This window comes from Hyaena hyaena, unplaced genomic scaffold (assembly GCF_003009895.1).
Source record: "Hyaena hyaena isolate Hyena2069 unplaced genomic scaffold, ASM300989v1 scaffold_38, whole genome shotgun sequence".
Lineage (NCBI taxonomy): Eukaryota > Metazoa > Chordata > Mammalia > Carnivora > Hyaenidae > Hyaena > Hyaena hyaena.
In genome coordinates, this window is record NW_024080670.1 from 4,021,084 (window position 1) to 4,035,247 (window position 14,164).

Consider the following 14,164-nt stretch of genomic DNA (forward strand, 5'->3'; position numbering starts at 1 on the left):
AAATACTCTTACTGCCTACACCTCACTGACAAATCCTTGAAACCAGCGGAATGACCTCTCTCTACAATCTCAGCTGCTTCGATGATGACACTTTGCTAAGGGCAAAGAGACCCTTCGCTCAACATGATCCTAACCTAGAGGATCCTGTAAGTCTACTTCCTTTCTCTCAACTGCCCCAAGGTATATGCTTGATCCAAGCTTACATCCCCCTAATATGCATGACTGATATTTTATTCAACTGTAATAAGTGGCATTTCCCTAGCGACAGCTAGCCCCTCAAGGTCCTGGAGACCTTGGTTCCAAAATACCTTAGAACTTACTCTATCCCCGACCCCCTCCCAACCTGAGGGTATATAGTCATTTACGCATCACAACATCAGTGCAACTCTACCTGCTCATAAGTCCTGTCCCTGTACTTTAATAAAAATCACCTTTTTTCCACCAAAAACATCTTCCAGAAATCTTTCTTGGCCATCGGCTCTGGACCACTCCCACCAAACCCCCCAAAACTTCATCAGTATACATTCTAGATTATCGCATAAATATTTGTGGATTTGTAACTGACCTGAATACTCAAACTGGTGATTTAAACAACCCCTCTCTTTCCTGTCATGATTGGTTAAACTCCTGGACTTGAGAATTTTCATCAATTACCAAAGGATGTTTATTTGGGCCATTCTTTCTTGTTATTCTAATAACATTTTGCTTTTTTCTCCCATGTCTCTCTGCCTGGTCACAAGATTCTATCACTACAATAACCTCAAGCCAACAGTTGATCCTTTCTACTCAAGGAGGTTCATACTCATTGTCCACCTGGAATTCAGCTGCCTCTGCCTTCTGTAACTCTTCTCTATGTTCCCCAAATGATCAGTATTGACTCATAGGTAGGGACATCTCTATACCCCTACTGAGCAAGAAGACGCTACAGAAGATAAGACCTTCCACCTTCAACAATATTAAAGTTGTAAGGGTCAAAATTGTTTATGGGGGATATGATAAGAGAGTACAAGGCAAGCTGAGGGCCAAGAACAAGCTCGCATTACCCCTCCCCCATCCCAGGTGGGACGTGTGTGACACTCTTCAGGCACTCCTGGCTGCCTAAGGACAAAGGAAAGGAAAGACAACAAATGGTTAACTGATAGAGATCACAGTCATGCAGGACATGAGTCTCCATCAGTTTACAAATATCTTAGTAAAGTAGAAGAAAAAGGCAATCTTATCAATAGCCAGAAACCAATAGACTCAGTTTCATGGAGCCCCACATCATCCCTCCATAATAATATGGGGAACAAAGGCAAGAAGGAAATGGCTGGTAACATTAAATTTCCTGATACCCTGCAGTCCACTGACAAATACTTGAGGCTGGTAGAGAAGAACATTTCTTTAGGGGCTCCCTACTGTTTTAATGTCAATGCTTTGCTGGAGGGAAAAATACCTTAGCCTGACAGTAGCTAGACCAGTGTATATAACCAGTCACCCTTCACAACCCAAGTGCAGCTCTTTCTGTCCATGGGTCCTATCTCTGTACATCAGTAAAATAACATTTTTGAACCAAAGGCATCTTCAAATTCTTTCTTGGCCCTTGGCTCCCAACCCCGCACATAACTGCCAAACTTCATCACTGGTTAAGTGGGGGTCACAGGACCACAGTCCCCCAACCCTCTCCAACTACCTGGCCCTGGATGGGCCTCTGTCACTGGACCTGCTGCAGATGGCTGAACATGGGTGTGAGATGTGCCCCCTCAGTGTGCTTGGGGGCAGGGGCGAGTGAGGGCGGCTGCTGGTCTGGGGCCGGGCCTGGAGTTGTGAGCTAGAAGTGTTCAGTGGGAGCTGGACTCTGCTTCTGTGGCCCCCATCCCTTCCTGGGAACCTCATTTCCTGCGAGTGATTCTACTAGAAGCCTGCTTTTGTTCTTTTCCCTCTCCGAGGGCCCAGAGCTCAAAGACTACAGACTGGAGACCAGGGGATATGTGTTTATTTAGCAACAAACAAGAATTCCGTGAGCAGAGCAGCCTGGGGAGCAGCTGGTGGCCTGTGCAGTGACAAGGGTCTCTTGGCTCTCTCAGTGGTGTCCAGGCTGGAGGGGAAAGCTGGGCAGGTGCCCTGAGCTGAAATTGGTGTGAGGAGGGTGGAGTGGAGAGAGTCAGAGGGCACCAGAGAAGGAGTCAGGAATAAAGGGGGCAGCAGTGCTGGGTAGATGGGACAAAGGCAGACCTGGGACCCCCTCCCAGCTACACCCGGACTCCCATCAGCTCCCTCGCCAGCCATACTTACCTGATGCTTATTCACTTATCCATGCACTCATCTGCAGGGGACAGAGTGGTCAGTATGGGCAAGGCTGTGTGTGAGGGATCCCTGACTTTCAGGGGCCCTGCACTGCCCTTAGGCTGCCCTGGACCCCAGGCTGGCCCATTCATTGAAGCTCTGGGGGGTTTCCTTCAGGTATGGTGCAGCAGAGGGCTGCATGATGGGGCAGGGGACTGGGGGACAGGCCAGAGGACAAGCAGACCTGGGTGAAACCCATTCTCCAAAGGAGGCAGGTGAGGCCCAGCCATGCTCCATTTTGGGCACCAAGCCTCCTTCCTGTTTACCTGCTGAGCCCTGACAGCCCCTCAGCCTTGGGGAGGCACCTGCCCAGGCCAGGCTGCCTGAGGACAAGGGTGCCTCCCAAGTCAGTGGTGAGCCAGGCCCAGGACAAAAGGGGAGGGGGCCCAGGAGAAACAGGCCTGGATGGAGGGGGAGGTGGCCAGGCAAGGAGACTGAGGAAACGTGGCCCCAGGTGTGCAGTGCTCACGTGGGCAGGCCTGAGCTATCGTGAAAGAGGAACACTTGGGGCCCAGAGCCCTGGTTGTGGCAGGGTCTTCCTGAACCCAAAGTGGCTCCTGGGGCTCCAGTGACCCCAGCCGGGGTCAGTGTCTCTCCTCTCCCCCCTTCCCTAGTGAGGCAACATCAGGCCTGGACAGTTCCATCGGCCTTCTCCTCTCCCCAGCTGGTGGTTACCGATGGGAATAGAGAAGATGATGTGTTCATCTCTGAGGCCCATGGATTTGACGAAGCTGGTGAAGTTCTCCTTCAGCTCAGGAGTCAGCTCTATGGTCCTCCCTGTGGCCAAGATGGCTGGTGAGTGGCTGGCAAAAGCTCCATGTATATTGTTGAATGTGTGAATGACACCTCAGATCCTTTCCTCATGAGGTGTTCTGTGGAAAGACCCCTCTCCTGCCTCCCGAAGCTTGGGGTGAAGGGCACATTGGGGACTGGGTGTCATGGGCCTCTTCTCCGCCAGCATGACCACGATCTGGGTCCCAGTAGGGGTAAGACCCACCGTAGAGGGCGACTGTGAAGTAAGCCTGCTGTTTGACAATTTTCTTGAAGAACACCATGGCAAACTTTTTGTAGTCTGTGGACGCCACTCGTAACACGTACCTCTGGATTCCAGTGTACCCTGTGTGGTGGACGGTGAGATCTCAGCCCTCCCTGGCTGGGCTGAGGGAGCTATTGTTTCTTCCTCTGCCTCCATAAGATTGTTTCTGTGTGGTGCAGCAAGGAGGTCCATGCTGCTGAGGACCCACCCCACTCAGGACTCACACTCAATGTTGCCCAGGGTGTATAGGCCTGGGAATGAAGTTCGGTCGAAAGTTCTGAACCAATGGCTACAGTTCAGGTTCCTGTGGAAGCAAGAGATGGGTGAGTAAGAGGGTGACAGCCCACCATGCCACAGCAGGAGGTCCCCTGGACCCCTCAGATGGGCCAGCTGTTCCCCGCTGATACATCCCTGCCTGTCCCTGCCTACTCTGCCCTGAACCACCTGACCTGCTCAGACTCTCCCTCTGCACCTACTGTTCTTCCTTCTTCCGGAATGTTTCCCTTTGGTAGCATTCCCTCCATACTTCCCCCCACCCATCAAGGCATTTGTCCCCTATTCCTTTCTTTTCCCTTTTTGAAAAATTTTTTTGGTGATCATTAATTTGAGAGAGAAGACAGGGAGAGAGAGAGAGAGAGAGAGCGAGCACAAGCAGGGAGGGCCAGAGAGAGAGGGAGACACAGATTCCAAAGCAGTCTCCAGGCTCTGAGCTGTCAGCACAGAGCCCGACACGAGGTTCAAACCCACAAACCATGAGATCATGTCTGAGACAGAGTTGTACGCTTAAACAACTGAGCCACCCAGGTTCCCCTGTCCCCTATTATTATCTGGTGGGCTCCTGCTGTAACCTCTCCTGGGGGAATCACCACCAAGACTCCAGTCTGTTGGATGGAAAAGACTCCCTTAATTGTTGGGCCACTCTGACCTCTCATGTGCATCCCATACTGGTCCCTGGCACCTCAGAGCTGATCTCCCCACCTGCCATTCTGCTCTAGCCCCATCCCTGAGTGCCAGAGTCAGAAACCCAGAAGAGCTGAGTCATCCTTAGCTCCTCTCTCTAGGTCCTAATCTGCCCCAGCTCTGGGCATCTCCCACCTATGACTGAACAGCCTCCTGGGCTGCACACCATCATTTCTCTCCCTGCTGTAGCTAGAGCTGTTCCTTACCAGTACCTGAGGCCCTGCTACTGTGGCCACCCCCACCTCCAGACTGCTAATCAGCTCCTGATCAGGGCACCCATGTGATGGCTTGCTGTTTCTTGAAGATGTGGATATTTCTGATTCAGTCCACCAGCCCTGCCATGAAAGTCCCAGACCTTCTGACACAGGTTGGTTCCTCAAGACCCAACCCGCAGACCACCACCCTGGAAGCTCTTGACAAAGCCCTAGGTGGGATCCCAGGCTGGGTCCAGTGACCCCCATCCCATTCTAGGACACCATGGTCTCTTTGACTTGTTCCCTGCTGACAGTCTACGTCCATCCCCTGTACTGTCTTTTTTTTTTTAATTTTTTTTAATGTTTTATTTATTTCTGAGAGAGAGAGAGAGAGAGGGAGAGAGAGAGACAGCGTGAGCAGGGGAGGGCCAGAGAGAGAGGGAGTCACAGACTCTGAAACAGGCTCCAGGTTCTGAGCTGGCAGTCAGCACAGAGCCCGACGCGGGGCTCGAACCCACTAACTGCGAGATCATGACCTAAGCGAAAGTCGGATGCTTAACCGACTAAGCCACCCAGGTGCCCCATCCCCTGTACTGTCTTGAGTCTGTGCTGAAGTGATCAAGAAACGCTGATCTAGTGAATGGTAGAAAGAATAAATAAAGGGATCCAGTACCCAGTTGTAGGAAGAATGATCGTCTTTCAGCTTTGGTGATCCCTCAGCTATGACATCAGTCTGCCTCTGGACCCCCAGGCAACCCTCTTGACCCACCTTGCTGCCCTAGAAGGTGGTAGCACTCACCAGGCCAGGGTGGAGGTGACATTGTAGCTGTAGGTGTAGTCTTCGTTCAGCTTGTAGGTGGTGGTGTAAACCTTAAACTGTCTGTGTTTTTCTTTATTAATTTCATTCCCTGCCAATCCCAAGACGTACCACTTCCCCTGGAACTACAGAGGAGGCTGATAATAGGCAGAGCCTGCCCAAGGGGCCCTCATGCTTCATCCCACAGTCATCTCTAGGCAGCTTGGCCCTGAATCAGTCCCCTGACCACAGAGACCCATACTGGTCACACAGCCTGCGCTGATGAAACCAGCAGGAGCTGGGGAGCCCTGAGTGTGTCAGGGACAGAGTGACCCTTGGCAAGTGGCCAGCTGCTGTCCCTAAGCCTCAATTTCCTCACCATGTAGAGGGCCTGAAAATGTTCCCACATTGCAAGGACTGCGGGAACTTTGGAAGAGAGTGTGGACCAGGAGATTTCTGCTCAGTTGACCCTCTTGTCAGCAAGGTTGGGTGTGGATGGGGGCTTGGGGTGTCCCTTCCATCAGGGGACCCGAGGGCAGACTGAGCTAAAGCCTGAGCCCATCCTGCCTCTCCTCCCCTCTGTTCACACTCATCCCGGAGCCTCCCTGCAGATGCCCCTCCCGGCCCCTTACCTGGTCATCCTGAAAGTGAGGCTGCCTAGGGACATTGCGCAGAGGTGGGGCTGGGACGAGGGTTGAGGTGGAGTCCTGGGCCTGGGTGTGCAGCGCCCCCAGCAGGGCAAGGCCCAGCCACAGAAGACACTGGGCCATGACTTCAGGGCCGAAGAAGCAGGCACCGTTCCAGATATTTCCTGAAAGAGGATATGAGTGAGGAGGCTTCTGGGGGGATGCTATTTATGGTTTCTGTAGCCAATGGCTCACCCCAGGGTGGAGCGACTTATCCTTTGATAAATTCTGGAAGGGTGGGGCAACTGCCAGCAACTCGTGCTGAAGATCATGGCAAGCTTTCTGCCCTTTCCCCTGGTCAAGATTATGCAAGATGAGGGGGAGGAAGGTCCAGGTGTTTGGAGGATACATTCCCCATATCTCCATATCTCTGGCAGGGACAGTGACTCCCTCCACACTGTATTCCCCTGGTTAGCACTGTGAGAGGACAGACGTCTCAGATCTGGACCATTGTCCTCTCTGACCTCCAGGAGCCTCTCAGCTGGGGTCCAAGTACAGGGTAGGGTAAGTGTGGTGGGGCCGCCTTCTTGCACCTGATGAAATCAGAGAATGTCTTGCATCAACAAAGCCCATGCTGCTTTTTGGTTCCCCCAAAGGGACAGGGAAAGGAGGGCAGCTGAAAAGAGGACGTTCCTGTCAGGGAAGGACAGGTGACCCTGTGCTGCTCTGGGAGCCTAGATACTGGCCCTCACAGGTACCCAACCAGGCCCTGGCACTGGGTGAGACACCGTTTCTCTTCCCCACCCCCAGAGGTAAACTGGGAGTGTTCCTGATGAAGGGGCATAAGGCAAGCTGAGGGCAAAGCACATGCTAGCTTGCCCCTCCCCTCATGTAGGATCTGTGCCACATTTCAGGCACTCCTGGCTGCCCAAGAACAAAGGAAAGGAAAGAAAACAAATGGTTAACTGACAGAGATCACAGTCCTGCATGACGTGAGTTCCCATCAGTTTACTTATGTCCTAGTAAATTAGGAGAAAAAAGGAATCTTATCAATAGCCAAATTTCCAGAAACCTATACTCAGTTTCCTGGAGCCCTATTGTCACCAACACCCCATAATAGGGAAGAAAGGCAAGAAGGAAGAGGCATGAAATTTCATTTGACCTGTAGCCCATTGACACATACTTGAGGCAAGTATAGAGTATCACATTTCTCCAGGAATTGCCTACTGTCATAATATTAATGCTATGCCAGAGGACAGAACAACCTTAGCTTGACAACAGCCATCCCTCCAGTAATATCTGAGTCTCTCTGAGCATATGAAAATCCCTTTAGAAACTTCCTCTTAACTTCATCTCTCCCAACCCCAAAGTATATAGCAAGTCACTCTTCACAACCCCAGTGCAATTCTTTCTGCCCAAAAGTCTGGTCTCTATGCCTCAACAAAATCACCATTTGTGCACCAAAGGTGTCTCGAATATTCATTTTTGTCTGTGAGCTTTGGACACCCACCATTCCAAAGCTCCATTATTCTCATCTTGAGTTAGTCCCTCCTCTCATCCAGGCCCATTGGTAGGATGGACCCAGACCTCAGCTCAGAGCCTGGAGTCTACTTTGGATTCTCTCTCAATCTCTTTCTCTCTCTCTCTCTCTCTCTCTCTCTCTCTCTCACACACACACACACACACACACAAATAAATAAACATTAAAAATATTTTTTTGAAAAGGAAGACATGCGTTGTGCTTAATTGATTCCTGAATTTGCCACCTAAGGAATTCTGGTATAACAGTTTACAAATGGCTACTACCTGGGGCACCTCGGTGGCTCAGTCGTTTGAGTGTCCGACTTCAGCTCAGGCCATGATCTCACAGTTCGTGAGTTCGAGCCCCGCGTTGAGCTCTGTGCTGACAGCTCAGAGCCTGGAGCCTGCTTCAGAATCTGTGTCTCCCTCTCTCTCTCTGACCCTCCCTGCTCACATTCTGTCTCTCTATCTCTCTCTCAAAAATAAATAAAACATTTTTTAAAAAATGGTTACTACTTTGTTTCAGCTGAGACTAAGGTTTCTCAGAGTCAAAATTCTGCTAAATACGAGTAAGACTGATGGAAATAAGGAAAGCAACTCTATATGTAAAAGAGTAAGAATGTGTAAAAAAGAGAAAAGGAATGGAAATATATCTTTTGTTGCATATAAAAGAAAGTAGTTTTGTCCTAAATGAGAATGGTTAGGAGAAAAATGGCTTAGGAGAAAAGTTGAATGCCAAGGAAAGTTATAGAAAGTTCATGAAGGGAAATCATTGGAAATGAATTTTGTGTGTGATTAGGATAATCAAAGTTGCAATGAATGGATTTTTAAAAGTATACTGGTATAGGGGCTCCTGGGTGACTTAGTCGGTTGAGCATCCGACTTTCGCTTAGGTCATGATCTCGCGGTTCGTGGGTTCGAGCCCCGCGTCGGGCTCTGTGCTGACTGCCAGCTCAGAGCCTGGAGCCTGTTTCAGAGTCTGTATCTCCCTCTCTCTCTCTGACCCTCCCCTGCTCACACTGTCTCTCTCTCTCTCTCCTAGAAATAAATAAATAAAATATTAAAAAAAAAAAAGTATACTGGTATAGGGGCGCCTGGGTGGCTCAATTGGTTAAGCGTCCGACTTCGGCTCAGGTAATGATCTCATGGTTGATGCAATGGGTGATACCCATTCTCCAAAGGAGGCAGGTGAGGCCCAGCCACACTTCTGCTTGGTGGCTCAGTGGTTAGCCAACCCAAGGGCAAAGGGGGAGGTGGTCCAGACAAACAGGCCCGGGTGGATGGCAGGTGGCCAGGTAGGGAGACTGAGAAACTGTAGCCCAAGGTGTGCAAATCTCATGTGGGCAGGCCCAAGCTCTTGTGAGGGAGGGACTCTTGGGGCCCAGAACGCTGGATGTGGCAGGATCTTTCTGAACATGAAGAGGCTCCTGGGGCTCCAGTCACTGCAGCGAGGACCTGCATCCCCCCTCTCCTGGCTTCCCTGGTGAGGCAACATCAGTCCTGGGCAGTCCCCATGTGCCCTTCTCCTCTCCCCAGCTGGTGATTACCGATGGGGATAAGTAAGACGATGATGTGGTTGGCAGTGAGGCCAAGGATTTTGCGAATCTGGTGAAGTTTTCTTTCAGCTCCGGAGTCAGCCCCTTGGTCCTCCTTGTGACCAAAATGGCTGCTGAATGTCTGACAAAGGCTCCATAATTATTGTTGAATGTATAAATGAGGCCTCAGACCCCCTTCCTCATGAGATGTTTGGTGGAAAGACCTCCCTTTAGCCTCCCGGGGCTTGGAGTCAAGGGGACCGTGAGGGCTGGGTGCGATGGGCCTCTTCTTCCCCAGCATGGCCAAGAGCCGGGTCCCAGAGAAGGCAAGACTCACCATAGAGGCTGATGTTGAAGTACACCTGGTTGTTGTGATATTTCTTGAACAGCTTGGTAAACTGGTTGTAGTCTGTGGCCACCACTCATGCAGTGTAGTCCTGTTTTTAAGGGTAACCTCCATGGTGGATGGTGAGGGATCAGCCCGCCCTGGCTGGGCAGAGGGAGATATTGCTTCCCCCCCACCCCCCCAGCCTCCACAGTTTGACGTCTGTGTGGAAAGGCAGAGAGGTCTATGCCCCCAGAGACGTACTCCACTCAGGACTCACGCTCAAGGTTGACTAGTTTGAATTGGCCTGGCTGAGAATTTGGGATGAGAGTTCCAAACCAGTGGTTACAGCGCTGGTTCCTGTGGAAGCAAGAGATGGGTGGGGAAGAGGATGACAGCCCACCTTGCCAAGCAGGATGCCCGCACCTCACCCCTGAGATGGGCCTGGCTCTTACCCACTGAGCCCATCCCTGCCTCTTCTTGCCTACTCTGCCTTGAGACACCTGACCTGCTCAGACTCTTCCTCTAACATCTACTGTCCTTCTTCAAGGCTCTTTCCCCTTGATGGCCTCTCTCACCCGAGGCATTTGTCTCATATATATATATATATATATATATGTATATGTATATATTTTTTTACATTTTTAAAATGTTTGTTAATTTTTGAGAGAGACAGAGACAAAGAGAGACAAAGAGTGACATAGAATGAGCAGGGGAATGGCAGACAGAGAGGGGGACAAAGAATGCAAAGCAGGCTCCGGGCTCTGAGCTATAAGCACAGAACCTGATGTGGTGCTCAGATTCACAAAATATACTCCTACGCCTGAGCCAGAGTAGGAGGCTTAACCAGTTGAGCCACCCAGGCATCCCTGTCCCCTATTCTTATATTGTGGCTTCCCATTGTAACCTCTCCTGGTGGAATCACCACCCAGGATCCAGTCTTCTGGATGCCAAAGACTCTCTCAGCTGTTGGGGCAACCCTGACCTCCCACCTCCATCCCATCTGGCCCCCTGGCACCTAGAGATGATTTCCCCACACTTGCCCTTCTGCTGCTTCCATGACAGATGCTCTAGCCCCATTCCCAAGTACCAGAGCCAGAAATACAGAGGAGCTGGGAAATCCTTGGCTCTCCTCTCTAGGTCCTAATCTGCCCCCGCCCTGGTCATCTCCCACCTATGACTGATCAGCCTCCTGGACTGCACACCATCAATCCTCTCCCTGCTGCAGCCAGATCTGCTCCTCACCAGTACCTGAGGCCCCTGCCACTGTGGCCACTGTCCCCCTCCAGGCCGATCATCAGCTCCTGCGCAGGGCAGCCATGCGATGGCTTGCTGTTTCTCGAAGATGTGGATACCTCTGACTCAGTCCACCAGCCCTTCCACGATGGTCCCAGGCCTCCTTCTGACACAGGTTGGTTCCTAAAGACCTGATCCACAGACTACTTCCCTGGAAGCCCTTGAGAACGTCTTAGGTGGGATTCCAGACTTGATTCAGTGACCCTCTTCCCATCTGGGACAACTCTGCTCTCTCTGTCTTGTTTCCTGATAAGACCTGTGTCCATCCCCAGTACCATCTTGTGTCTGTGCTGAAGTGACCAAGAAATGTTGATCTAGTGAATTGGAGAAGAAATAAATACAGGGATCCAGTACCCAATGGTAAGATGAATGACCATCTTTCAGCTTTGGTCATCATTCAGCTATGACATCAGTCTGCCTCTTGGACCCTTAGGGCAACCCTTTAGGCCCCCCGTGTTCTCCTAAGGTGGTAGCTCTCACCAGGTCAAGAAAGCAGTGACATTGTGGCTGTTGTATTCATCCAGCTTATAGATGATGATGTACCTCCTAAACATGCTGTGATTTTCTTTATTAAATTCATTCCCTGCCAATCCTAAGACGTACCATTTCCCCTGAAACTACAGTGGGGGCTGATGATAGGCAGAGTCAGGTACAGCCCCAGGAGGCCTTCTTCCTCCATGCTTGCAGGCACCTTTAGGCAGCCTGGCCCTGAACCAGAAACCCCTCTAATGGGGCTGCAGGAACCCCACCTTCTGGCTGCTGATGAAGCCAGCAGGAGCTAGGACTCATCAGGCCAGGCAGGAGCCCTGAGTGTGTCAGGAACAGGGTGACCCTTGGCAAGTGGCCCTCTGACATCCCTGAGCCTCAGTTTTCTCACCATGTAGAGGGCCTGAAGATGTTCCCAACTTGCACAGACTGCGAGGATTATGGAAGAGAGTGTGGGCCAGGGGAATTTTGCTCAGCTGACCCTCTTGTCAGCAAGTCTGTGTGTGGATGGGGGCATGAAGTGTGCCTTCCATCAGGGGACCCGAGGGCAGACTGAGCTAAAGCCTGAGCCCATCCTACCTCTCTTCCACTCTGTTAACACTGTTCCCAAGGCCTCCTTGCAGCTCCTCCTCCAGCCTACTTACCTGCTTATTCTGGAAGCAAGGCTGCAGAAGCATTTGCAGAAGGGGGTCTGGGATCAAGTTTGGGTGGGATTCCTGGGCCTGGGTCTGCAGGGCCTCCAGAATGGTAAGGCTCAGCCACAGGAGACCTAGGGCCATGACTTCAGGGCTAAGGAAGCTGTCACTGCTCCAGATATTCCCTGAAAGAGGATATGAGTGAGAAGGCTTCTGGGGGGATGTTATTTATGGTCTTTGTGGCCAATGGCTCACCCCAGGGTGGAGCGATTTATCCTTTGCCAGATCCTGGAAGGGTGAGGCAATTGCCAGGAATTCATGCTGAAGATCATGGCAAGCTCTCTGCCATTTCCCCAGGTCAAGATTATGCACGATGAGGGTCAGGAAGGTCCAGGAGGCTGGAGGATGCATTCTCAAATCTTCACATCTTTGGCAGGGACAGTGACTCCCTCTACACTTTCTTCTCCCTGGTTAGGTCTGTGGGAGAATAGAGGTCTCCGATCTGGATCAGCAGTCATCTCTGAACTCCAAGAACCTCTCTGCTGGGGCCCTAGTGCAGGGTAAGGTAACTGTAGTGGGGCCTCCTTGTTTCACCTCGTGAAAGTAGAGAATGGCTCACACTAACAGAGCCTATGCTGCTTTCTGGTTCTCCAAAGGGACATGGAAAGGGAGGCAGCTGAAAGAGGAGGTTCCTGGAAGAGAAGGACAGCTTGTACCCTGTGCTGCTCATGGAGTTTTGATATTGGTCTTGCAAGAGATCCAACCAAGCCCTGGCACAGGGTGAGACACTCTTCCCCTCCCCCCACCACCAAAGGCCTCCTGGGGACTGTTCCTGATGAGGGAGCTTAAGGCAAGCTGAGGGCAAAGCACATGCTAGCTTGCCTCTTTCCCCAGGAAGGAGCTGTGTGACATTTCTATCACTCCTGGCTGCCCAAGAACAAAAAGAAAGGAAAGAAAACAAATGGTTAGCTGATAGAGATCACAGTCCTGCATGACGTGAGTCCCCATCAGTTTACCTATGTCCTAGTAAACTAAGAGAAAAAGGAATCTTGTCAATAGCCTAATCTCCAGAAAACTATACTCAGTTTCCAGGAGCCCCAACATCACCTTCCGTCTATAGTGATATGAGGAGCAAAGGCAAGAAGGAAATGGCAGATGGCATGAAATTTCATTATGACCTGCAGCCCATTGACAACTACTTGAAGCAAATATGGAGCATCACATTTCTCCAGGAATTCCCTACTGTCTGAACTTTAATGCTTTGCTAGAGGACAAAACAACCTTAGCTGACAAAAGCTAGTCCTCCAGCAATATGTGAGTCTACTTGAGCATATGAAAATCCCTTTAGAAACTTCGTCTTGACTTTACCTCCCTCAACCCAATGGTATATAACCAGTCACTCTTCACAACCCCAGTGCAACTCTTTCTCCCAAGAGTCCTGTCCCCGTGCTTTAATAAAATTGCCTTTTATGCACCAAAGATGTCTCAAGAATTCTTTCTTGGCTGTCAGCTTCAAACCCCCACCATTCCAAAGCCCCATCACTCCCACCATGAATCATCCCCACCTTTTCCATGGCCAATAGGCATGTTGGAACCAGATCTCAGCTGACTCCTAAGGAACTTGGCTCCTCCCGTGGGCCTGGTGGACAGAAACCCCAAGATGGACATGCCAACCACAAATGAGACAGTTTGACAGAGCAGAACTCTGAGGTTACAGTCCCAGCTTCTTCCTGGTGGGAGACAGAAGGGAACATGCATCTGCCCTGTGTCAAAAGAAGTGGATGGGTAGGCCCCCAAGGGGTGCTTTGGACTCCATGTACTTTGGGTCATAGGTGAGTGCAAGGACTCAGCCTCATCCTTGAGACATCTCTGATAATATCTGCCGTCTCTGCCCATAGTCTTGGGAAGTGGAGCCCAGGGGCCTAGGCCTGGGTCCCCAGAAATGTTCCCTCTGTGGCTGATCCCAGCTTTGTCCAAGAAGGAAGCGGTTTTCTCATAGGGGCTTGGCTCTCCATGGGAGGCAGTGATGGGTCCCAGCCCCTGGGCATGGTCTCCTAGATGTCTCCATGAGGGTCAGAGCTGTTGAATGCCTGGCCTGAGGCTGATCTGATTGCTTACTGGCCTCAGATGAGACTCCCAGAGACTTCATTGGTTCTTCCACCTGCTGCAGGGATCAAGCTCCCCTAGCCTGGGCTTTGGGTGGTGGGCCCTGAGACAAGGGATTCTGGGTGAAGAGGGAGCATAAGGCAAACTGAGGGGACTGTGTAAGCTAGAACACCATCCTCCCCAGGTGGGATATGTATGACATTCCTCTGGCTGACCAAGAACAAAAGAAGAAAAGAAAACAAATGGTTAACTCATAGAGATCACAGTCATGCACGATATGAATATCTTAGTAAATTAGAAGAAAAAGGCAATCTTATCCATAG

At 50.9% G+C, this 14,164-nt stretch overlaps 2 protein-coding genes across 4 annotated transcripts in view; both read right to left on the reverse strand.

The window, feature by feature from the left end:
- The window catches only part of LOC120230201 (neutrophil gelatinase-associated lipocalin-like), a 101,603-nt gene that overhangs the window by 24,907 nt on the left and 62,532 nt on the right, over positions 1 to 14,164 (reverse strand). Inside the window, exon 7 of one of the 2 annotated variants that reach the window (XM_039229719.1) lies at positions 2,117 to 2,156. The exons of the other annotated variant lie outside the window; for it this stretch is intronic. The gene's annotated coding sequence lies outside the window, so the exon portion shown is untranslated. Of the gene's footprint in view, positions 1 to 2,116; positions 2,157 to 14,164 lie in introns of those variants that run through there. 2 annotated transcript variants of the gene reach the window in all.
- LOC120230204 (neutrophil gelatinase-associated lipocalin-like) lies at positions 957 to 6,151 on the reverse strand. 2 transcript variants are annotated; one of them, XM_039229729.1, is made up of 7 exons: positions 5,944 to 6,151; positions 5,315 to 5,457; positions 3,586 to 3,665; positions 3,323 to 3,442; positions 3,001 to 3,102; positions 2,275 to 2,305; positions 957 to 1,098 (listed from the first exon to the last, which is right to left on the reverse strand). In XM_039229729.1, exons 1-6 carry the CDS (start codon positions 6,079 to 6,081, stop codon positions 2,286 to 2,288), a joined length of 603 nt encoding a protein of 200 aa, XP_039085660.1. In that variant the 5' UTR covers positions 6,082 to 6,151; the 3' UTR covers positions 957 to 1,098; positions 2,275 to 2,285. The 2 variants fall into 2 exon arrangements, with proteins under 2 accessions (XP_039085660.1, XP_039085659.1); XM_039229728.1 differs by lacking the exon at positions 957 to 1,098 and adding an exon at positions 1,959 to 2,103 and having other exon boundaries at positions 5,944 to 6,125.

What these genes read in the sequence shown, in the direction of transcription:
- LOC120230204 (XM_039229729.1), bottom strand. Translation starts at nt 6,081, where the DNA reads ATGGCCCAGTGTCTTCTGTGGCTGGGCCTTGCCCTGCTGGGGGCGCTG. An exon ending in CTCACTTTCAGGATGACCAG is followed by an intron (nt 5,458 to 5,943) that starts GTAAGGGGCCGG and finishes CCTCCTCTGTAG; the next exon opens with TTCCAGGGGAAGTGGTACGT. An exon ending in CTTCACAGTCGCCCTCTACG is followed by an intron (nt 3,103 to 3,322) that starts GTGGGTCTTACC and finishes TCTTGGCCACAG; the next exon opens with GGAGGACCATAGAGCTGACT.